Source organism: Miniopterus schreibersii (assembly GCF_964146895.1).
Source record: "Miniopterus schreibersii genome assembly, chromosome: 18".
Taxonomy (NCBI): domain Eukaryota; kingdom Metazoa; phylum Chordata; class Mammalia; order Chiroptera; family Miniopteridae; genus Miniopterus; species Miniopterus schreibersii.
Genome location: NC_138121.1, coordinates 5,522,038 through 5,544,451, shown reverse-complemented (window position 1 = coordinate 5,544,451; position 22,414 = coordinate 5,522,038). Strand labels below are relative to the sequence as shown.

At 53.0% G+C, this 22,414-nt stretch overlaps 1 protein-coding gene across 1 annotated transcript; it reads right to left on the bottom strand.

The window, feature by feature from the left end:
- Positions 1 to 1,217: 1,217 nt before the first annotated feature.
- EML2 (EMAP like 2) lies at positions 1,218 to 22,104 on the bottom strand (the record flags this gene model as incomplete). The annotated part of the gene is given in 23 exon segments (XM_081117689.1): positions 1,218 to 1,641; positions 2,927 to 3,057; positions 3,968 to 4,063; positions 4,486 to 4,573; positions 5,099 to 5,196; positions 5,430 to 5,518; positions 5,794 to 5,861; positions 6,802 to 6,933; positions 8,351 to 8,476; positions 8,618 to 8,772; positions 9,739 to 9,838; positions 10,666 to 10,800; positions 11,693 to 11,788; positions 12,852 to 12,962; positions 13,061 to 13,130; positions 13,460 to 13,609; positions 16,545 to 16,674; positions 16,877 to 16,905; positions 18,784 to 18,888; positions 19,069 to 19,192; positions 19,286 to 19,504; positions 21,934 to 22,056; positions 22,059 to 22,104. Coding segments are annotated over 23 exon segments (2,547 nt in total). The 3' UTR covers positions 1,218 to 1,515.
- Positions 22,105 to 22,414: the final 310 nt, after the last annotated feature.

Below are 22,414 nucleotides of genomic sequence, written 5' to 3'. Positions count from 1 at the left end.
GGGCACACTCCCGGGTTGTGGGCCCAATCCCTGGTGGGGGCCGTGCAGGAGGCAGCCGATCAATGACGACTCTCTCATCATTGATGTTTCCATCTCTCTCTCTCCCTTCCTCTCTATGAAATCAATAAAGATTTTTTTTTTTCATGTAATTAGACAGCATCATTATAGATAGCATCTTGGCTACAAAAGATGAAGAAATCAGAGTAACTCAATCCCACTATATATGTGTATATATATCTTTTTTCCCCTGTGATGTGATAAGTCAAGGTAGTGGTTACTGTGGGGAGCAATGACTGGGAGGGGGCACAAGACAACTTGTGGGGGGCCAGGGATATTTCTCCATCTGGGAGGTGGCTGCATGGATGGGTTTTTGTGAATTTAGCAGACTATACATTTATCATAAGTTCATTTCTCTGCTGTATGTTAAACACCAATAAAAAGCTAAATATTTGCTCAAGGTTACAGATAGTGAGTTGCGAAATTCCTGATGACCACATTGGGGCTGGTCCAGCTGGGCCCTCCCAGACTAACCAGTTCCAGGACCTGGCAACGTTTTATTGTTTATGCTGGTTACAGTAGGTTTTTGTCTCTTGCATCCCAGAGTCCTCATACCCTAACTCACAGGCATCTTTTGTGTCATAGGCCCACTTCTCTGAAAACATTTCTTGACCTGTTTCAACCTTGTGGGATAGGTGGAAGCTTCCCTGTTTGTATATAACACCACCTCCCTTGCCACAATTATTGGCCCAGGACTGGTACTTCACCCAAGTGGAGCCAATCACAGTAGACCAATTAGCAAGTCAAATCTGATTGATCTGCAGATGGGCGAATCACAACTTTTCCCTGGGATTTTTGGCCTTGGGGCCCAAGTCTGGTTGATGTGAGCTTTGCAGCTGCTGGGTGTAGTTTTGGTGGTGTGGAGAATGCTGATCCCAGAGAAAAATGCTGTCTCGCAGGTAAGAGAAGGTGTAATGGGAGTGTCCTGGTGGCCCTCAAATTCTTGGTTCAATGGCCCTGAAGCCCAGAGGCACTTACTTGTTTGAGTTCTCTTTTGGCCTAAGTTAGAGCAAGCTTGCTTTCTGTCACTTGTATCCAATAAAGACCTAAGTAATAACTGTTCTTCATCAAACACCATAATCCAAGCACACACATCCCCCATACCCACAGGCCTGTAGACACACTCAACCTATGACACACCATATATGCAGACCATGACACTCCATCTCAGTGCATGTGTCTTTATTTCTAGATGATATAAAAGAATAAACTAAAAAAAACCCCACCCCAAACCAAGCACCCAATGGGTCCCCCAAAACAATGACCCCTCTTCCCACCCTGATAAATAGAGACTTCTGTCTGTCAGTCCACCCTCCCTCCCCCATAACCCTCTCTGCTATAGACATACTCTGGGTATATATTACTCTACTCGGCAATAGACATCTCCCGAAAATAGAATTCCAGCCCTGCCACCTGACTACCCTGGCCCCATGTCTCTGGGACCCTTCCACTGACACTTCAGACCACCCGCCATTGCAGTATGCTGGTGTCCTTGCCCCCTGTGGTCAGGGCCATGCTGTCATCCCACAAGAAGGCCACATTCGTCACGTGGCTGCTGTGTCCACCGTATTTGTGGCTGAGGGCCTGTGATAGGGGAAAAAAAGGAAGTGAAAGGTCAAAGGGGGCACTGTCACTCCAAGTCCTCCCAAGCTGACCCTCTTCTCTCCTGCTTAATAAGCCCCTCCTTTAAGAACCAGGGCAATTGATCCAATTTCTTCAATAAGCCAATGACACAAAAATGAGTGTGCACATGGGCGAGGAGGGTCTGTATGGCAAAATATGAGACACAAGCAAGTGCAATGTCTGAACCTTGATTCAAAGGGACCAAGTATAGAAGACCATTCCGGGGGACAATCAGGGAAATGTGAATACAGACTATTAGATCATATTAAAAAATTAATGTTAATTATTGGGTATGAGTATGGATTTGTGGATATGTAAAAATTATCTTTACTTTTGAGATATAAATGCTCATTTGAGAGGCTAAAAGGTATAGAAAACAAAACAGGACAGAAGAGCAGGAAGAAACAAGCTGCCAAATCTGGTACTAGCTGACCATGGGTAACAGGTACAGGTGGGATCACTGTGCTTTTATGTGCTTTTATGCATAGTTTCCTAATAAAATGCTAAAACAGATTTCATGTCTGTTAGAACCAGGGATTGGTAAAATTAACACCCAGGTTTCTGGTAGACACAGGTTATCTGCTGGTCTGTGGACGAGTTGAATATTCCCTCAGTGTTTTTAGAAAGATAGTTGCTGACATTTACAGATCAAGGGAATTCACATTAAAATTCTGATTTTCAGCCTCTCTCAAAAACTTGCCTGTCTGGCTGTACTGAACCAGCTTCCCAGTGGAGCAGGGTAAATAAGGAGCAACTGCCCCCCAGCCCCAGCCTCATTCAATTATTCTCATGACCTGCCTGACCCTGTGGCCTTGGAGTTTGTGTCTCTTGTCCTAGAACTGCAGGAGAATCACAGATGCTGCAGATCCAAAAACCTTAGACCTGTAGCTACTTGCAACTATCATGCCACTTAAACTGTCAGCTCAGTGACCTCATCTGACTTGCTTACTGCTGTGTCCCCTGCTCCCAGGCACATAGCAGGTGCTCAGTAAATATTTGTTGAGCTAATAAGGATAAAACAAGAAAAGATCTCAGAATTGCAGATGATCAGAGATTGAGCACTTCAGACTCTGAAATTCATCAACTTTCAGGTTAAGAAAGGCCCTTAGGATCAAATCTACTACCCTTCTTATACAGATGGGGAAACCGAGGCCCAGAGAGGCCTGAAGGTGGACCAAGGCTGCCTCAGTCTTGCCCCTATTCCTGCTTGTTACCTCCACCCTGCCAGCCCCCCAGAGGGACTCACTCGAGGCTGACAACAGGGGTAGCTAAACAGGTGGACTTTGCCAAAATCATCAGCTGAAGCCAGCAACTTCCCATCGTAGGAGCGGGCCACGGCGTTGATGTCAGTACCATCCGCTCCCTCAGACCAGATCCCTGTGGGCAAGACAGGGGGAGGTGGTGGTAAGATGTCAGTGGGATCCAGGGATCCCCCAAAGAGGAACAGGCCCTGGCCCCAGCCTTCCTGCCTTCCTCTCACCCAGCCTATCTCTAGCCAGGGGTGGGAGTCAGAATGATCTTTCGGAAATGCATATCTGACCCTGTCCCCACCAATGCTCAGACCCCTTCGTGGCTCCCTTATGGCCTCAGGAGAAAGCCTAGGCTTCTCACCGTGATCCCCCAATCCCTACCTGGCCTGGTCCCCCCACACTGCTCTAGCCTTGTCCTCACCAGTGCTCCCCTGGAGCTCTGCAATAATTTAGCTTGGCATTTGGAGAATGCCAAGCTCTATGTCACTTCTGGGCTTCTGTACATGCTATTATTCCCCTTGCCTAGACACTTCACCACACTGGAACGTACCCCATCCTCTATCTTGGATGTCTCTTCCTCCAGGAAGCCCTCCCTGACTCCCTCACAGGCTGAGGCCAGACACCACCTCTGGGCTTCCTTGTCCCTGCCCAGTCTACTTTGGGTTGGCCAGGGACAGATCTGTCTCCCGCACTGGACTGTAAGCACCATGATACCAAGGCTGGGCACAGAGGTGCTCAGGAAGTAAGTATTAACTGCATTAAGGCCTGGATAAAGGAATGGCTAGGATATGGGCAGTATAATTCCCTCTGGACCAGGTGCCAGCACCCATCTGGTCTCATTACATTACAGGTCCAAGAGACCTCAGCCGTCATCTCCCCCTACCCTTTCCTCACACACAAATACTGCCCACAGGTGTAAAAGAGTGAGTTTCCTGCCCTGAGGTAACCAATAAGAAAGAGACTGTGAAAACCAAAAAACAGGGGGTGTTTCTTTGAATTTCTGTGTTTAGTGACAACTTCCCCATTCCAGAACTTACCAAACACCCCAAATCCCAGGACACAAGTAGCTGTGGCCCATTTCATGTTCCTCACAGCATCCGCACTGGTGATCTGCTTACAGGTAGCTGGGTCCCCTGGGGCAGAAAATGGGGGGAGGGATTCAGAGCTGAAAGAACTACTGACAACCCATCCATTTCACAGATGGACACTGAGGTCCAAAACAGGAGGCAAGGGTCCCAGGGCTTATTCCACCTCTTTGGACTGGCCAAGGGGTCTGGATTCTGGGTCCTGACACCCCAAGACCTGAGCAGGCATCTGCTTAGAAACCTGTACCCCACCCATTCAACTGGAAAGAGGAGGGCTTGGTGAAAAGTGGGGTCTACCAGGGAGGAAATCAGAAGCCAGGAAGCCAACCAATCAGAACAGTCCCTAAATACAACAGTCAGAAGAGAGACTTGAAGAAGCCCAAGCTTCTCTCCCCTCCCAGAACTCAACGATCACACAACGCAAATAAGGAGGCTGAAGGAGGAATGCCTTTGGGTCTCAGAGAACTCACAGTACAGAATCTCATAGTCCCCGGAGTTGGTGACAAAGCAGCTGCTGTCCTGGGCCCAATCCAGGTGGGTGATAAAACTGGAATGGCCCTGCGGGGAGGGAAGGAGTGGAGTTAGAGCTGGAGGGGGTGGGATTGGAACGGGAAGGATGGCTGGCAAAATACAGAGGTGCAGTGAGAACACAAAGGGGCTAAAGGAAGGATACACAGGGCTTTGGAGCGTGGGGGCGGGGCCAGACTATCGTGGGCGGGGCTAGACAAAAAGGGCTTAAAACACGAGGGGAGTTTAGAACATGTGGGCAGCGCTAGATACAGAGGGACGGGCTTTGAATGCAACGGGCTGCTGGGCTACACAGAGGGAGCTTAGAACGTGAGGGGCGGGGCTACAAGGGGCGGGGCTACAAGGGGGCGGGCTTAGAATGCAGGGGGCAGGGCTACACGAAGGGGCGGGCTTAGGACACAGGGTGGGGGAATGTGTGGGCGGGGCTAAGACTCCTGGAGGTGAGCAGGGCGGTCAGTTGAAGGTTGAAGCTGTGCTCCCTTGAGGCAGAAAATTGGTTAATTCTGCACCCCCTAGACGGGGTGGCGGCACGGGCTGGGGCCACTGCCCACTCACCGAGCACTTGCCCTGGCGGCTGACCTTGCGGCCGCCTTGGTCCACCGTGTACACGTACACCAAGTTGTCGTGGGAGCCCACCGCCAGGTACGCCCCGTCTGGGGGAGGGGGAGGGGGGCTATGAGGAGGCACCCAGGCTCCACCCCCTCCTTGCTCAGATTCAGCCCCCCGCTGTCCCAGACTCCTCAGCAGTCCCAAGCTCCATCCCCACTACAGTCCTAGGCCTGCAGCCAGGCCTGAACACACAGGCTCCACTCCTTTCCCCTGACAGTTACTCTGAGGCTCAGTTCCCAGGCCTTGCCTCTCCAAGGTCTCAGGCTCTGCCCCTTACCTGGGGAGAAGCTGACCACTGAGATCTGTTCATTGCCATCTGTATGGATAGCCACCAGGTCATGGGTCTCTGTGTCCAGCAGCAACCATCTTTAAGGAGAAGACATGGGAATGAAGGAGGAAAGGTGAGCTGATCTGGTAGGAGGGGGGGGGCAATCTGTAGGGCCTGAGGGAGTGGCTCCAGAAGAGATTTGGGAGAGAAGCTGACTCCAGAGGAATGTTGGGAGATCAAGTCTTGGTAAACAGTTGGTACCTAACTAATGTTCTTTGTGGGCTCTGGGGCAGTAGGGAATAGGGGGGTCAAAGGACAGTTCCGGGGAGAGGAGAGCAGAGAAGCCATCCCTAAATGCCCAAGTCAGCTTTACCTGCCAGTCACTGTGCCCACAGCCAGGACAGAGCCACTGGGGTGGAAGCCAGCAGAGCGGGCAGGATCCTGGGGAGGGAGAGAAGAGGCAGGGCTCAGAGCTGGGGTCCCCTATCCATCTGGCCATTCCCTTGCCTCAGAGCCAACTCTCAGCCAGACACGGAGGCTCTCCCTGCTCTGGTGCCCTCCAGGAACCCACTGCCTCAGACACACTAGAAATCATCCCTCTTTCCTTTCACAAACCAGCTTGAACAGAAAACATTCCTCCTGTGACTGTCGGTTCTGGATCCTCTTTTACTCCTGTTCTAAATTCCCACAGCTTGATTCATCCAAGATGATTTACTTAGGTAATTTTCTAGAGTGAGACTATTGGGACAAAAGGTATCTATCTATCTATATTTTAAATATGTTTTTATTGATTTTTTTAAGAGGAAGAGAAAGGGAGAGAAAAACATCCATGTGACAGAGAAACATGGAAGGGCTGCCTCCTGCACACCCCCTACTAGGGATCAAGCCCACAACCTAGGTATGTGCCCTGATGGGGAATCGAACTGGGGACTTTTTGGTGCATGGAACAATGCTCCAACCAACTAAACCATACCAGTTAGGGCAAGGTATCTATAATTTTAAGAGTTTTGATATATAATACCAATTTGCTTTCCAAAAAATATATGCTAACTTATTACCAGATGTGTCTGAATGACTGTTTCCCCACATCTTTATCTAACATTCAGCACTAGGTATTATCATTTTTTAAAGTTTTGGGAGCATTGGGTTGATTCACAGGCAATAGAGCACCATGGAATCAGACCTGGGTTCAAAGGTGTTGTTCTGGGTGTCGTTCCAGTTGAGGACCCTCTCCTCCAGCCCTTCCAAGAGATTTTATAAGGGTTTGAGTTTCTAAGGGAGTATTAAGCCCCCTCTGCTTAAAAAGAACGAGTGTGGTTTCTGTCTAATGCACCGAGTCCTGACCCATTAGAACAGTGTGTTAAGTCCCCTGTGCTCTTACCTCAATGACCCTGCTCCACAGGGGCTGGTGGGACTCCACGCTCCACAGATGCACCTGTTTATCCAGCCCGCATGTCACAAACTGTGCCCCGCTGGGGTATGTGGCCAGGCCCCACACCTCTTCCATGTGGCCCTGGCAGAAATGAAAGATGGCAGATTGGAGACCACAAATCCTGACCCTTTCCCCCCAACCCTGATGCCAGAAAGAAGAGCTGGACTAGCTCAGCAACACACCTGCCCATAGGTGACCCAGGGAAGGCCCTTTCTCCAATGTGTCTGAAGGAGGCAGTGATAGGGCAGACCCCTGCCAGTGTGTGGCTGGAGGCAAATGCCCCACCCCCTCCCTGCTTTCCTGTTTGCACAGTGGGAGACAAGAGAGCAGGGTGGGTAGGAGCTTGACTTTGGGAGTCAGCTGGCACCCAGAAGGCTATGCGATCCCATGTACTTGGCCTGGTTGGGTCTGACTGCAGCTCTCTCTACTGACTGGGCAGTCACCTGGGCAGGGGACTTTAATAAGTCATTAACACTGATAATATAACTATAATAATTGGTAACAGTATAATAATAATGCTAATAATTAATTCATAATATAATCAATCACAAAGAATATTGATGATATTATTAGGGGTCTCCAAGGTCTATTCTGGGGACACGTGGAAAACCCTGTAGCCTTTGTTTTTCTTCATCTCCTTCCTACGGAAACTAGAGCGGGGGGGGGGGTTCTAAATGCAGCAGCACAGATTTCAGCTAGCCTGTCAGAGGGAAAATGCATGGAGAAGGTGACGGAAGGGGGACTACTGAACAGGAGCAATTTTGGCCAAGATTCTGAGCATTTACTCTGTACCAGGCACCATTCTAACTAAATGCTGTATATGAACTGACTCACGGATTCATCACAAAACCCCATGAAGTCAGCTCTGTTATTCCTCGGTTTCACAGAGGCACAGAGAGGTCACTCACTTGCATCCTGTCACACAGCTAATGAGCGACAGGGCTGTCACTAGATCCCAGGCAGTCACACTTTAGAATTCACATTCCTAACAACCACACTATCCCATCTTACAGGAAGTGGGATTGTTAGTGGGCAGGGGTAGGGTTTGGGCACACCAGGAGGGAGGAGTGGGCATGAGCCTCAAGAAGAAAAACAGGCAGACTCCAGAGGGCCCCCCCAGATCCTTGGACCTGGAGACCTGGAAGGTATGTGGCCCGAGGTATGTGCAGCCTGTGTGACAACCTGCCATGACACTTATAACAGAAAGGGACACTACCCTGATCAGAAGAGCTGGGGCAGCACAGCTGGAGTGGGGTCCTGGGGACCCTCTGCTGTGCCAGCAGTTCACCTGTTGGTTGCTGGGTCATGGGGAGTTCTAGGAGCGGTCCTAGGTCAGGGGTGGGGTTATAGAGCAGGCGCAGGTAAAGGGAAGGGAAGGGAAGAGGTGTTTGCCAGGCCAGAGGAAAAGGGATGGGGCAGGGAGGTGAGAAAAAACCAGAAAGGGAAGAGAAGAGATGGTGGGGCAGGGAGGTGGGCAGGTGCAGAAGAGAGAGCTCACCTGGATGAGCAGCGAGAAGCCCGTGTGGACAGAGCCCTGCAGGATGCAGTTGCGGGTGGTCCCCACATACAGCGTGTCTCCCCGGCCCTCTGCCACAGTGCGCACAGGGCCAAAGTCCTCGGGAACCTGGGCAGGCGAAAGTGGAGAAGGTGGGTAGATGAGGGTAGGACACACACAGGGGAGGGCGGAGGAGGGTCTAGCATTAGGAGTCCTAATGGGGTGAGGGGAGATCTCCTCACCTTCGTAGGAGCCTCTCCCCGTCCTCACCTCCACCTCCTGCAGTTTGCTGTAGTCAGGACCCCAGAAGACCACCCGCCGATCGCGGCCACCTCCGGACACCAGCGTCCCGTCCAGCAGGGCGCAGAGCCCAAACACGCCACCATCGTGGGCACCAGGCACCACCTGGGTGATGCGGTTTCCACCTTTGGGATGGGCAGGGGCAGGGGTCAGCATGGGGAAGCTCCCCCTGTACTAACCCCTGAAAGCACCTAAAATTCTCAATCCTACATCCATCCATTCGCGCCCCCCTTCCTGTTATCCACCCTTCCACCCACCCACTCATCTGCTGAAATACCCAGGCTTCCATCCATTAAACCTCTGAACTAACAACTTCTCATCTACCCATCCACCCACTCCCCGTCCATTCACCCACTCACCTATCTACTGGTCTGTCCATCCATCTATCCATCCCTCAACCACTCACCCACCCATCTATCCATTCATCCAGCTACCGGCCCTTCCTTCCTTCTTGCCATCCACCCACCTCTCATCCATTCATTCATCCTCTGTTTCATTCAAGAACCCATTCACCAATCAATCTATCCTTCTAGCCAAACACCCACCCATTTCCATCTATCCATTTCACTCATCTATCCACTTATCTGTCAATCGAACCATCCATTTAGTCATTCATTAACCCATTCAATCAACAATTATTTAACTAACATTTACTCTGGGCCCAGCTACCGATTAGGACATTCAACTCATTTATTCATTCAGTAATCAACCCACTTCCTAGAATAATCCATTCTTCATAACACATTAATCCACTGGCTGAGATACCATTCATTCATTCATTCATTCACTGCTCTGGGACACACCATCTTTCCACCTATCCATCCATCCACCCACGACTGGGTTAACTCATTCATTTATAGCTCAAACTTGATCCCTAATATGGGATTTGCAGAGGACAAGGGTGGGAAAAAAGGTAAGATTTCAGGGAGCTGCGGTATTGGAGCTGAGCCTTGATGGGGTTGTTGGAATTGAACAAGTAGGATTTAGCTTGTTTTATCTTCCATTCTACACAAGCAGAGTCAGAAGAAGAGAGGCCCAGCCAAAGCAGGTTAGGGAGGGCTGGGTTGGGGACCCAAAAGGTGGGATGATACCTTTGCCCCAGACATAGAGGTTCCCTCCAGAGTCCCCGGTGACCACATCGCCACCCTCCAAGAAGGTCACACACAGCACGTACTTCGGTTTCTCATGTTTCTAAGTGGGGGGAGAAGGGGAAGGTCTCAGAAGCTCACTGAAGCTGGGTGGCCTCCCAGAGCCCATCCATTGTCCGGGGGACTCCCTCCATGTTCTTGGGTGAGGCTCTGCGTGGAGTGTCCCCATCTCCAACCCACCTCCATGGAGTGCTTACGTTGCCGAGTTTCTGACCACACTGTCTCTTTCCCATCCCTGGACCCACTTCTTGCCTAACTTCTCCCCTCTGTCAGTTTCCCCTGCTCTCTTCCCCTGGGATTCCCCGTGCCTCTGACCCTCACTTCTCCCCTCTCCCTCCATCCCTCCCCATCTCTGTCTCTAGGTCTCTTTCTCAGCCACATCCCACCCTCTTCTCAGTACCTCCAGTTCATCTCCATCTGTGCCTGGTGTTCTCAAGGCCTCTCTTTGGAGTGAAGCCCAAGCCCCCACCAAAGGCAGAGGAGCCCCATCAGAAGTGCCCCTCGATCTTCTCTCTAGGCCCTCTGCTTCCCACTCAGTTTCTCTGCCTTGGTGCGCGTTTCCCTCTGCCAGCCTGGCTCTGACCTCTCTGTTTATCCATAACAACAATGGCAGCACCCATTTATTGAGCATGTACTATCTGCTAGGAGCTGCTAAACTCTTCATCCCACTGAATCTTCACAATTTCAGAGCTAAGGAGCATCTGGATTCATCTCCATGGTATGGATAAGGAAACTGAGGCCCTGGCAGGCAACATCTCAGCACCTGCATAACCTCCAGCCCCTGGGACCCTCTGGAGTGCCCTATTATCTGTCTGGGCATCCCTGCTGCCTCTTTCAGGCCCAGCCTGTCCCCCCACCCTCAGCACTCACCTCAAAGAGGCCCTGCCGCTTGCTCAGGCTGCCCCCCTCCAGGGTCCAGAAGTAGATGTGGGATTTCCCGCAGGTGATAAGCATGGTGGGGTCTGTGGGGTGGAAGGTGGCCACCAGCACAGCATCATTGGAACACTTTGGGGAGTGAGGAGATCTGAATGAGGTCCTCAAAGCCACCAGGGCCACCACACCCACCCTACATAGAAGTGCCCTATCCAGCTGTGTGTGCTGTACATTGCACTCCTGACTTGTCTGATTCTTTTCTCTCCGGGCAAGTAAAGCACAGGAGGCAGGGCCCACCAGCGAGGCATTACTGCCACCTTCATTAACATAACAGCAAGGCACCTAGACAGCTCTACTCCACACCAAGCACTGTGCCAAGCACTTTACATTTAACCCCATAGCACCCTGTGAGATAAGGCTCATTAGTGCCTCCCCTTACACATAAAGAAGTGAGGTTCAGAGAGGTGAAGTCGCTTGCCTAAGGCCACACAGCCAGGAAAGCATCGTGTTCGGTATCAACTCATATAGGTCTGACTCCAGAGCGCAGCCTCTCAACCATTCCTCCTTCCCCAAACTGTGGGCCCCAATCCAGAACCCAGGTCTCCAGCCCCCAGCCCAGAACAGGTGTGTGACCTCGGGCAAGGAGTTCTCCCCTCTACCATGCCTGAGGTTCCTCATCTGTAAAACAGGCCACTGCCCAGGGACGTAAGTCAAGGTCTATCTTGGATGTGGCAGGATTGTAGAGTCAGCAGCCACCTCATACCAAACCTTCTGTTGGGCCTGGTCCACCCCCGCATATCCCAACATCAAAGCCAAGGCCTTACAAGGAAGAAGCTACCATTATCCCCATTTTTAAGATGAGGCAACTGAGGCTCAGAGAGGGCAAGCCCAAAGTCACACAGCCAGCAAATGGCAAAACCAGGATTTAAACGTGAGTCTCTCAGATACCAGACGCCTAACCACTGAGATCTGGCCAGTCCCACAGGGGCATCCCAAGGAGAATGGATGAGCATGGTCACCCCACCTTGCTATCCACCACCTTGGCCTCCTTGGTCCAGTCCCACACGGAAAGCACGTGATCGTTGGATTCATCTACCGCACAGAGTAGGTTGCCCCCATTCTAGGAGAGAGGGGCAAGTGAGTCAGCATCCACCCCCCACAATAATTCACCCGCTGGGACATTTGCCACTCAGACCTGTTTTAACATTTTCAAAGGCTCTGGCCCACGTCACATGAAGCACATCAAAATACACTCCCCATCCAGCAGCCATAAGCACGTTTTTATGATTTCCCTTTGGAAATGACTTGTCCCTAAGAATCTATCTCATTTACCCTCAGCTACAGTTTCTCCACGTCATCACAGTCAGGAATTCTTACTGAGGCCATCCAATCTCCATTTTCCTATGGAATAACTTTTATGTATATGAAATTAAACAATAAAGTTGGTGAAATGTTTCATTATACGTTGAGTTAAACGTAGGTTAATCTTGATTTTGCAGGGGTTTACACACACACATACTGGCAATAAAATAGCTTTTTTCCTCCCAAAGCTCTCAAATGTCTCCTTAGGACTCAGAAAACCCACAAGGCTCTAATCCAGAGCTTCTTAAACTATCTGTGGGAGGACTGGCTGTTTTTTTATTTCCCGATCCACTGCAGGCCAACACTGGTAAAATGATAAAAATGTAAAATATGGCTTAAAAAAACCCATACCACTATACTTGGGTGTGTGTGAATGTCAAACTGCTCTACAAATTCCCAAAGGCTTACTCTCAATGCCTTCATTTATCTTGCCCAGACCTGCCAACGCCCTGCCCGGCACAAGGAGCCCCATCGCCCTGGACACTGGGCTGAAAATGTCTGAAGGATGAGGGCCCTTTGAGGATGATGGTAGGGGTGGGAACTAAGGCACCAGCGTTAACTGATCTACAGGGCATCACCAAGGAGTTCGTCCGGGGCAATCAGGACCTATGGGTGCCCCTCGTAAGGGCTAACAGAGAAGGCCTGTGAAGTCAGAGATGGGCACCCAGCCTGGAGGGCCTGAATTCTCCCAGGGGCATGGCCTACACCTGTGACATCACAATAAAGGCTGGCATCCAACCCAAAGGGGCCGGTGGGAAGGTGCTGTGCTGGCTGCTGATTTTGGAGGTGAGAGGGCAGGTGAGGGTGGGTGCAGGACTTACCGATTTGGAAAAGCCCACACAGCACACAGCTCTGTCAAATACACCCAGGCCCAGCACGTGTAAGGTGGAGAGGGAAACTGAGTCCCAGATGCGCACGTGGGGTGGCAGTGGCTGCAGGAAAGAGAGGCCTGTTACCTGGGGAGGCCCAGCTGCCTGCCCCCCCAAGCACCCACTCCAGTCTCCTGGCCCTGCCCTCTCCACTCTGTTACCTTCCCTTCCTTAGTGGTGCCTGCCACCTGTCCAGTGGCAATGGTGACCATATCAGGGTGGACAGCCAGGCTGGAGAGAGGACAAATGGACAGGGCTCAGTGGGAGCAAGTCAGGGCTGAGGCCTGTACCACAAATACCCAGGAGTGGGCACCCACTTAAAGGGGCCACCACCAAATGGGTCCAACAGATTACAGGACTGTCTGGGGTGCCAGCTAGAAGTTTTCAAAGGAAGTGAAAAATCCAGGCATTTGAGAGGATTCACCAACACTTGAAATATAATCAATCCACACTTTTTCCCTCTGAATTCAGCCTGCAGGCCAGCGAAGGCTTGATCTACCCCACCGCCCCCAAAACTGTCCTGAGCAGGATCTCCCTCCAGGCCGCCTCCCAGGCCTCACCATTTGATGTCATCGTTGTGTCCCAGGTAGTGCCGCTGCCTCTGTTCCTCCACGCTGTAGAGCACGGCCACAGAGGCCACGAAGTACACTATCTCCCCTGTGGGCAGCAGGTAAAGGTTGGCACGGCAGTCTCGGCCACGGTAGCCATAGCTGGAGATGCCCAGGGCTGGTTAAGGAGCCTGTTTGGCATTGCACATGCGGACTGACTACCGAGCTCAACCAAGTAACTGGAGGTGGGTTTTCTTGCTTTCAAGCTCACCACCGTGAGAGCTTGAATGATGGTACATCCCCAAAATTACATCCACCAAAATATGAACCCCGGAACCTGTGAATGTGACCTTACTTGGAGAGGAGTCTTTGCAGATGTAACTGGGGATCTTAAGATGGAATCACCTGGATTATGAGTGTCCTAATCCAATGACAACTGTCCTTATAACACACAGGGAAGATCCAGACCCAGGGGTGGAAAAGAGCATGTGAACATAGAAATTGGAGTGACTTGGAATGACGCAGCTACAAGCCAAAGAACTCCTGGGGTTGCCAAACGGCCACCAAAAGCTGGGAGACAGTGACAAATTCTCCCTGGAGCCTCAGGAAGGTGTGGCCCTCCTAACACCTTGATTTGGAATTTCTAGCCTCCAGAATTGTGAGAGAAGACTTTTCTGTTGTTTTAAGCCATCACATTTGTGGTAACTTATTACAGCAGCCACGGGAAACTAATATAACCTGGGGGCCCAGCCCTCTCCCCCAGACGGATTTGGTTAAATCCATTAACACTAAGTCAGCTTACATGCCTTCTCTTCTCAGAACCTCGCACGGGCCCATCTCACTCAGAGTCTAAGTCAAAGTCCTTACGAAAGCCAGGGCACAAGGCCTGGCCTGAGGTGGGCCCGGATTCCTCGCTCCCCTTCTACCTACTCGGATCCAGTCACAGAGCCTCCTCCCTGCTCTCACCTCCCCGGCTTTGCCCTGGCTGTTCCCTCCACTGGATGCACCTCCCCTTCATCTCTCGGAGGCTCCCTCACTTCCTTCAGCTCTCTGCTCAACGGTCAGCTCCTGGGGAGGCCTTCCTGCCCATGCTCTTGGAAACTGCAAACTCACCCATGCACCCTTACTGCCACCATCCCCCCCTCGCATTTCTGCAGTGCACTCAGCATCGCACCTGCTATCTGTTTAACTTAGCCATCTCCTCCACTAGCGTCCGAAGGGCAGGGAAGCTTGTCAGTTTTGCTCACTGCTATATCTGCCATGCCCAGATCAGGGGCTGATGCACAGCGGACATACGGGGTGGGCAAAAGTAGGTTAATAACAATAATAAAAAATACAATAATTAATGAATGAATAATAATACAAGAATAAACTGTTTTGCATACTCAAACCTACTTTGGCCCACCCCAGTATGGATTCAATACCTGCTGAAGGAATGACTGACTCTCCCTTTCAGAACTTTCTGTGGCTCCCCAGTACTCCTAAGAGAAAGCCTGGTTGGCCCCTCCCTGGCTCTAGCAGGGCTCCTGCCCTCCTTTGCTCTGGTTTTGGAGTTCCTCAAAATGCCATGATCATTGCCACTACCCCAGGCCTTGGCACCAACTTTCCCTTTGCCTAGTCCATTCTACCTGCCACCCTTCTTAGCTGTTGCCTCCTCAGCACTATCCTCAGGCTCATTTCCTCCACTGGACTTATCCCACTTAGTAATTATCTGGTCTATTTGTTAGCTGTCCCTACTTCCCAATGAGACTGAGTTCCATGGTGGGGAACTCGGGGCTGTTTTGTTCACCTCTCTAACTCCTCCTCTGAGAAGCCTTCCTGACACCCAGGCTGGGGCAGCTGCCTCCTTTGGGTTCCCCCATCCCAGCCTTGCCCACCCTGAGTTGTCACTGTCAAGGAGTCTGTCCCTACACTGGATTGTGAGCCCAGGAGGGCAGACAGACACTGTCACAGTGACTACTGGGTCCCCAGCCTTTGGCCCCAGAAAATGTTCAGAAAAGACTTGAATGAATGTCAACATGTATATCCCAACCCCACAGAAAGTGCTCCACTTTGTAGTCATTTTTGAGATGGGAAATGGGACCCACACTGACTTTGGGCTCTCTCAGCTGCCTCTCATCTAATGCTATCAAGCCCATCCTGGCAGGACAGCTTCATATTCATCGGTTCCCGTGTATATTTCCAGCTGCCTCAAGGACATTCTGGGCTCCAACATCCCTACCTCCTTCAGAGCAGAAACCAAGGCCAAGAGAAGACAGGGTAGGGTTCCATGGATGCTGATACCAAGCCCTAGTGGGCTTTTGGGAAAAGCTTGGGGTCCAGAGTCAGAGTTCCTAACTCAGATCTGCTCTGCCTCCCTAAGACAGCGCTCAGGCCCCTCTCTCAGCCTCAGTTTCCTTATCTGGGAAGTGGGGGTAATAATTCCCAACCTGCACGCCTCAGAGAGCTCTCAGAGGCCACTAGTTGTGAAAATACATTCTCAATTCCACAAAAGAGAAGGATCCTATTATTCAACATATTTATACATCAAATAAGTCCTCAATAATGATGACTTTTTATTTTATAATCCCTGTTTATGGAGCACTTATTATGAGTTCAGCACCTCTACACGTTGTTTCACAGCCCTATGAATCTGAGATCATGAAACCCATTTTTCAGAGAAACAGCTCAGACACAGGGAGGCAAGGTGACTTGTCTCACATGAGCTTAGGCTACAATATTCCCAGCATTTATTACTAACTGAAATTATCTTGTTTATTTAATCACTGGCTTCTGTGTTATGTGTCCCCACCAGCTTTAAAAGGTGAGCTCCATGAACCAGCTTGCAACTGAAAGAATCTGACATATGGAAGGCACCCAGCAAACATTTGCTGCTTTAATGTATCATAAAAGGTCATTTCAGTTAACATGCCTTCAACTGCTCCCTCCAACTCCAGGATCATCCTGACCCCTCAAGCCACAGAGGCCTGGGAATTCCCATCTTCAGTAAAAGGACGCTTCCATGTGCTGAAGTCCCACACCAGAAGGACTTCTGTCCCTTCCTGACTGGGGGATGAGATGTGGGCACAAGGAGGTAGGGATTAAAGCAAAAGGATACACCCAGTCCAGCTTGAGTCTGCAGGAAGGCAGCTCTGAGCGAGTGTCCAGGCTGTAGGTGGGCGCCAGCTCATCCGGGATCAGCATGGGCACAGGACGGCCCCTCAGGAACATTTTCACGGAGCCCTCCTCTGCCAGGACACCCCCAGAGATCAGGTGCTGACATCAGCCCCATCCCTATTTCCTCTCCCCTTCAGTCTTTACTTAAAAAAAAAAAAAAAGTGGGGAAACTGAGGCCAGAGAGGCAAAAGCCTAGCAGCCAGTCCCCTGACTTCCAGCTCCTGGTCTCTCACACCAAGCCCCAACCAAGCCCCTTCCTCTCTCCCCACTTACCCACGCTGAAGATAGCTTCTTTGGTTTTACTGTCAGGACAGAACAACAAAAAAGTATCCTAATTAGCAGGCAGGTCAGAAAAGGAGAGACACCACTCCTTCACCCCACCCCTGGGGGAGGTCTCTGATGAATAAACAATGGGGGCCGCGTAAGGAGCGGAGCGCTGCCTCTCTGCAGGCCGTGTGCTTTGCTCGGTTTATCGTGCAGAGCCTAAGACACAGGCCCAGAGAGGCAGTGATCGCCAAAGATCACACAGCACAATGTGGCAGGGACGCGATCCTGCAAGAGCAGAGTCTCCAGGGACACCTCCCTCCTAAACAGCACGGCTCTTCCAACGCTCCCCACCCCCACTCCCACAGTGCCCCGAACTTGAAGCAGCGAGGAAAGCGGTCAAGTTTAAGGGAAGGGGCGTGTCTCCATGTTCCCTCTGCGGGCGGAAAGGGCTGATGCTCCCGCGCCTGGGTCCCCTTGCGAGGGGGGAGAGCTGGGACCCAGGCCCGGGAAGCGCGGACAGGAGGGGTCTGCGAGGGTCTCACCCAGCTCCAAAGCTACTCATGGCGGCGGCCGGCGGAGCTTCGGGACCGGGGGTGGAGCCGGCACCGGCCCCGCCGCTTCCGGCCCTGGGAGGCACCCGCGCCGCCGCGCCCTGCCCCGCCCTCCTCGGCTGCCCCCCAGAGCCGGCGGGTCACACTGGGTCTCAAGTCCCAGGCTGTGGTGTCCTGATACCAGGCTCTTTTTGGGGGGTGGGCGAGAGTGTTGTTTGAGAACATGGACTCAACGGCGGCTCTGCCTGAGTTCAAACCCCAGTCCTGCCACCTCCTAGCAGTGTGGACAAGTTGCCCAACCTCTGCCTTGGTTTCCTTGTTTTTAAAATGAGGATAATAAGAGTACCTACTTCCCGGGGTAGTTGCAAGGATTAAATTGGTTAATTCGTGTAAAGTGCCTGGAGCAGTGCCTGTACAAGACTATGTACGTGTTTGCTGTTATTTGAATGGGGTTGAACTGGGCGTGGATTTTAACCCTGGTCCGGCCTAACTCTAGCTCCCAGGCTTGACCACGCCCACTACTTCATGGCTCCGCCCAGCCCTTCAGTACGGCCCCGCCTCCAGGAGTTTGTCACGCCCAACATTCCGATCACACCCACTTTACTGATCCCGTGCCTGAGTTGATTGTCTCTTGACAATCGACTGCTCACGGGGCCCTCCTCCGGGCCTCTGGCCCAGCCAGGCATTTTGACTGCGGCCACTTCCACGTGATCCAGTCCCTGAGTTGAGGGTCCCTCTGCAGCCTGAGATTTGACCATGCCTACTACGACCACGCCCATTTCTGCCAGGCAGTGACCCAGGCTCCGCTCCACCCGGCTGCCAGTGTCTGACACGCCCCCACCTGGTCGCAACTCAAGTGACCTCCGCCCCAGGTTCTGATTCTGCCCAGGCTAACATTCTGGCCACGCCCTCAAATTCTAATCACTCCCTTCCTGAATCCCCCATTCCCTGCAGAAACTCCCCCGAAGCTTCTGCCCTTGGTGCCACCCCTGGGACTCAGTGGGAACTCTCCTTAACATTCATTCATTAGCCATGCCCACTAACCGGGCTCCTCACTGACCTACACTCTGGGTCCCCTGGAAGACCCGTACTGTCCACGCCTAGGTTCTAATCCAGCCCCTTAAGGTTTTGACCACGCCCCTCAGTGTTGGCTCCGCCTTTCCAGGCCTTCCGCTCCGACCACGCTTTCTCAGCTCGGTCCCTCCAGGCTTCCGGCACTGTGCCCCTATTCTTAACTAGTTGACCTCACTCTAGGTTACCATCTCGTAGCCTGGGGCATCACCCTAAATTCCCCATCCTTTTCAATGCCTATCTGAGGTCCTGGCCCCACGGTCTATGACATGACCCCCCTCCGACACTTACCCTTCCTTTTTGGCGCTACAGTTGCTGCTAGAGGATGTGGTGCGGCTGCGGGGGTCTTCGCGGCGCACGGAAGCGAGGCGCTCTGGTGACAAGTAGCGGCGGGCACTGCACAGAAAGAGCACACAGTTAGGGGCGGGTCCAGCAGGCGAGTGATGGAGGAGGGAGAGAACCTCTAGGCACCTTTCAGTACAGGAGTTCCGGCACTTCAGTCCATCCCTCTCCATATGAACTCTGTTTCCCACAAGGTCTTAGAGGAGCGTGGGAATCCCAGTTTCTGTGCCTTACCTGCGCCCGGAGGTCGCCTCCTTCTTGGGCGAGGATGGGGAGGTGGCATAGCCGCCCGCGCGCCGAGGGGGTCCTGAGCCATTGAGGGGCGTCTTGTTGGGAAAGCCTTTCAAGAGCTGACACACTAGAGAGATGGAGTTAGGGGACAGAAGCAGGTGACTGTGAGGTCCGAGCCCCGGGCCCTCCCTATCTCACCCCTCCAGTCTAGCGAAGATACCCGAGGCTGTGGTGCCCAGGCGCGGAGGCGCCCGGCCCTTGGGGGTGCTCCGCGCGCGCAGCGCGGCGCCCTGCTCTTCGCACGCCCTTAGGCGACGCAGCGCGTCAGCCAGCGCCGCCTTTAGGACCGCCAGCTCGTCTTCCTGCAGCTGCAGCCGCTGCTCCAGCGCCGACACGCGGTCGTCCACCTCCATGCCGCTCGTGCCTGACAAATTGTCATCTGGAAGGCAGGGGAGGGTTGGCTGCGGAGGCCACCCAGGAACTCCAAAGCCCAAGGTGTCCCTCCTGCGTTCCCGCGTGTAAGCGAGGCCAGCCACGCCCCCTTCCTCTCCCGCAACCGGGGGCTGGGACGCTTGGAGATGGGCCAGAAAGAGGGCTCCGAGCGGGAAGGAAATCCCCAAGGCTCTCACCGCTTCCTCCACATTCTGCTCAGCACCCTGGAGCTGTGACCTTAGGGAAGTCCCTTCCTCTCTTTTAAGTCTACGAATCAAGAGACTTTCGACTCTGGCTTTAAGATTCTATGACTAAGATGCTAAATATTTATGAGTGATATCAACATTTTAAGGATGACATCAACATTTCTAGTGACACCAACGTTCTAGAAATGATCTCTGAAGACCATCAATATTTTATCGCGAGTACTAACGTTCCCTCTCTGTTTAAGACTTTCCAAAACTAAAAGGTCGTGCCTGGTCCCTCCTCTTCCCATTCTGTCCCCACCAAGGGGTTGGAACCTAGAGCCGCCCGCAAGGACAGAGTTTCTGCGCCCCCTGGCGGCAGATTTGAGGGTTGCAGGTAGCGCATCGCAGACCCAGAAGACCCAAGAAAGGTAGATGCGGGGATCAGACACCTAAACTCTTTTTCAGTCGGAGTTTCTCTCCTCTGCTCCCCTTCTTTATTTCCCTTCTGTACGCCACGCCCCAGATTAGTCTCTCCCTCTCCTTCTAGCCCTTGGGTTGCAGCCAGATAACTCCTCCATCGCCCTTCCCTCCCATTTCCCCGAAATGGGAGGGGCAGAGGACCAAGGTGGTCCTCTTTCCCCCCTCCTCCCAGACCACTCATACCCAGACTCATTGCTGACAACAATCGAGGAAGCCTTGGCTCCCAGCCGGGTGGGTTTGAATGTAGTAGCATTAACAGGAACGGGGCGTGGAGGTCGCACCTGCCATCCCGCAGCTGTAGGCTGCCCTGCCCGCCCGCTGGGCTCCGCAGTGCAGCCCTCGGTCCCTCCTCTCCCTCTTCCCGCGGCCCAATCCCCTGCTGGGCCTCGCCCGCCCTGCCCCCCACCCAGCGCCTCTCTGGCCCAGTGCCTCCCTGGTCCGGACCTGCAGAGGAAAGTGGGAGCCTCCCAAGATTGGGGGAGATGGCTGTCAGGGCTTGGAACTCAAGAGGAGGGAATCCCGGGGTCCCGTTGGCATCACATATGCAAAGGACGGAAGTTGGAGAAATATGCAGAGACTCTCCAAACGTTACACAGCCAATAGGTGAGGGGCAGGAGGGCCCAATCACCGCGTTGTGTCGAGCCCCCTCTTACTTACCATTAATACTACCAAAAAAAAGAGCTCTGCTATAGCGGGCTTACATGCGGCAGGCACTATTTGTGCAAAACGCTAAGCACGTTTCAATTTTATGGTACCTAATGCTCCCAGCAACTCTAGCAGTTGTGTTATTCCCATTTTAGGAGGAGGGGAGGAGAAAGGGGACTGAGGCCCAGAGAGGTGAAGTTACTTGTACGTGGACACACAGCCTTTCAGCAGCAGAAAAGGTACTTGACGGAGGCTTAAGCACCGGGTCATTCTGCCTCTTAGAGGGGCAGAGCAGGACAAAATGAGCAAGCATCCTGGTCCTCCACCAACTCCAGTGGTCCCCGGCGCTGGGGTGTGTACCCAGAGCAGTAAGCCTCTAAACTGGAAGAGGGCCCTTTTTTGGGGCTTCCTGAGTGAATAGAGGAGCTTTCACCTTGGCTCTTCAGCCCCCACCCAGAGAGGCCAGCTGCCTGTGAGGCCTTGGCCTGTCCCCACACCCCCAACCATGACTCAAATCCTCTGATCCCTCCAGACCATTCCCCCACCCTCAGTCTTTTTGCCCAGAGACCACTCCCCACTTACCATCTTTCCTACCACCTCCCCTCCCCTGTGCCTCCAGCTCCCTTCATCTGGGCCTGACACCCACAGTGCCCTTTTGCTATCATACTCATTTGTCTAAGGGGAAGAAGTGGGTCCTAATGGATGGGAGGGGTGGGGCCTAAGGATTTGAGGTTTAGTAGAGGCAAAGTCCTCTGGTGGTCCTCCAGGGTCTCATACCCAGCCCACCAGCCAACACCAAACCCCACCCTCCCCCTAATCTGTCTGTCCCTCTGCCAGGGAGAAGGAGGAGGGTACCAGAGGATTGAGAGGGGAAAGAGGAGACAAAGTTCCAGACCTTCAGGCCTCGGTCCTTCAACCCCCTGAGGAGAGGAAGGTGGAAGCAGGGGTGACTGAGATCAGGGCTTTGGGGATCAGAGACCTTGCTCTGGGGTCAGGGTCCTTCTGGGAGAGAAACGGAGATCTCTAGCAAGGGCGAGGGTGGGGACTTGGAAGCAGGAGGTTGGGGCAGGAGACGGGTCCAGCCCTGGGCAGGGCCAGGGTCGGGAGTGTGGAGGGGTCTCACCGTTGCAGTACTGAAGCAGCGAGGACGTGTCGTAGAGGCCGCAGAAGGCCGGGCCGCGCTCCGCCATCGCCCCGCCACAGCCGCCGCCGGCACCCCCGGCCCCAGCCCGAGCCCGGTCCCCCCCCCAGGCCCTGCCTCCCGTTGCCATAGCAACACCCTCGGTTCCAGCATCCCCGGCTCGGCCGGCTCCGCATCAGTCGGCCGGCGCCGGGCCTGGCACCGGGGTCATCCCTCAGGATGCCTAGAAAGGGGGGTCGGGACACCCCCTGCTAGGCCCCCCAACACAATCCTCAGGCCGGGATTGGTTGGGCCGAGATCCCCCACCCCCGGTACTGTCTGGTCCCGCCCACAACCGGCGCATATTCTCCCTAGACCCCCACCTTGCCCGTTCAGGACCAATGAGAGCCTGTTGCGCAGGCCCTTCCGCCAATAGGGACACAGAAGGATTGGAAGGGGCAGGGCCTTCTCTGCTTTTCAGCCA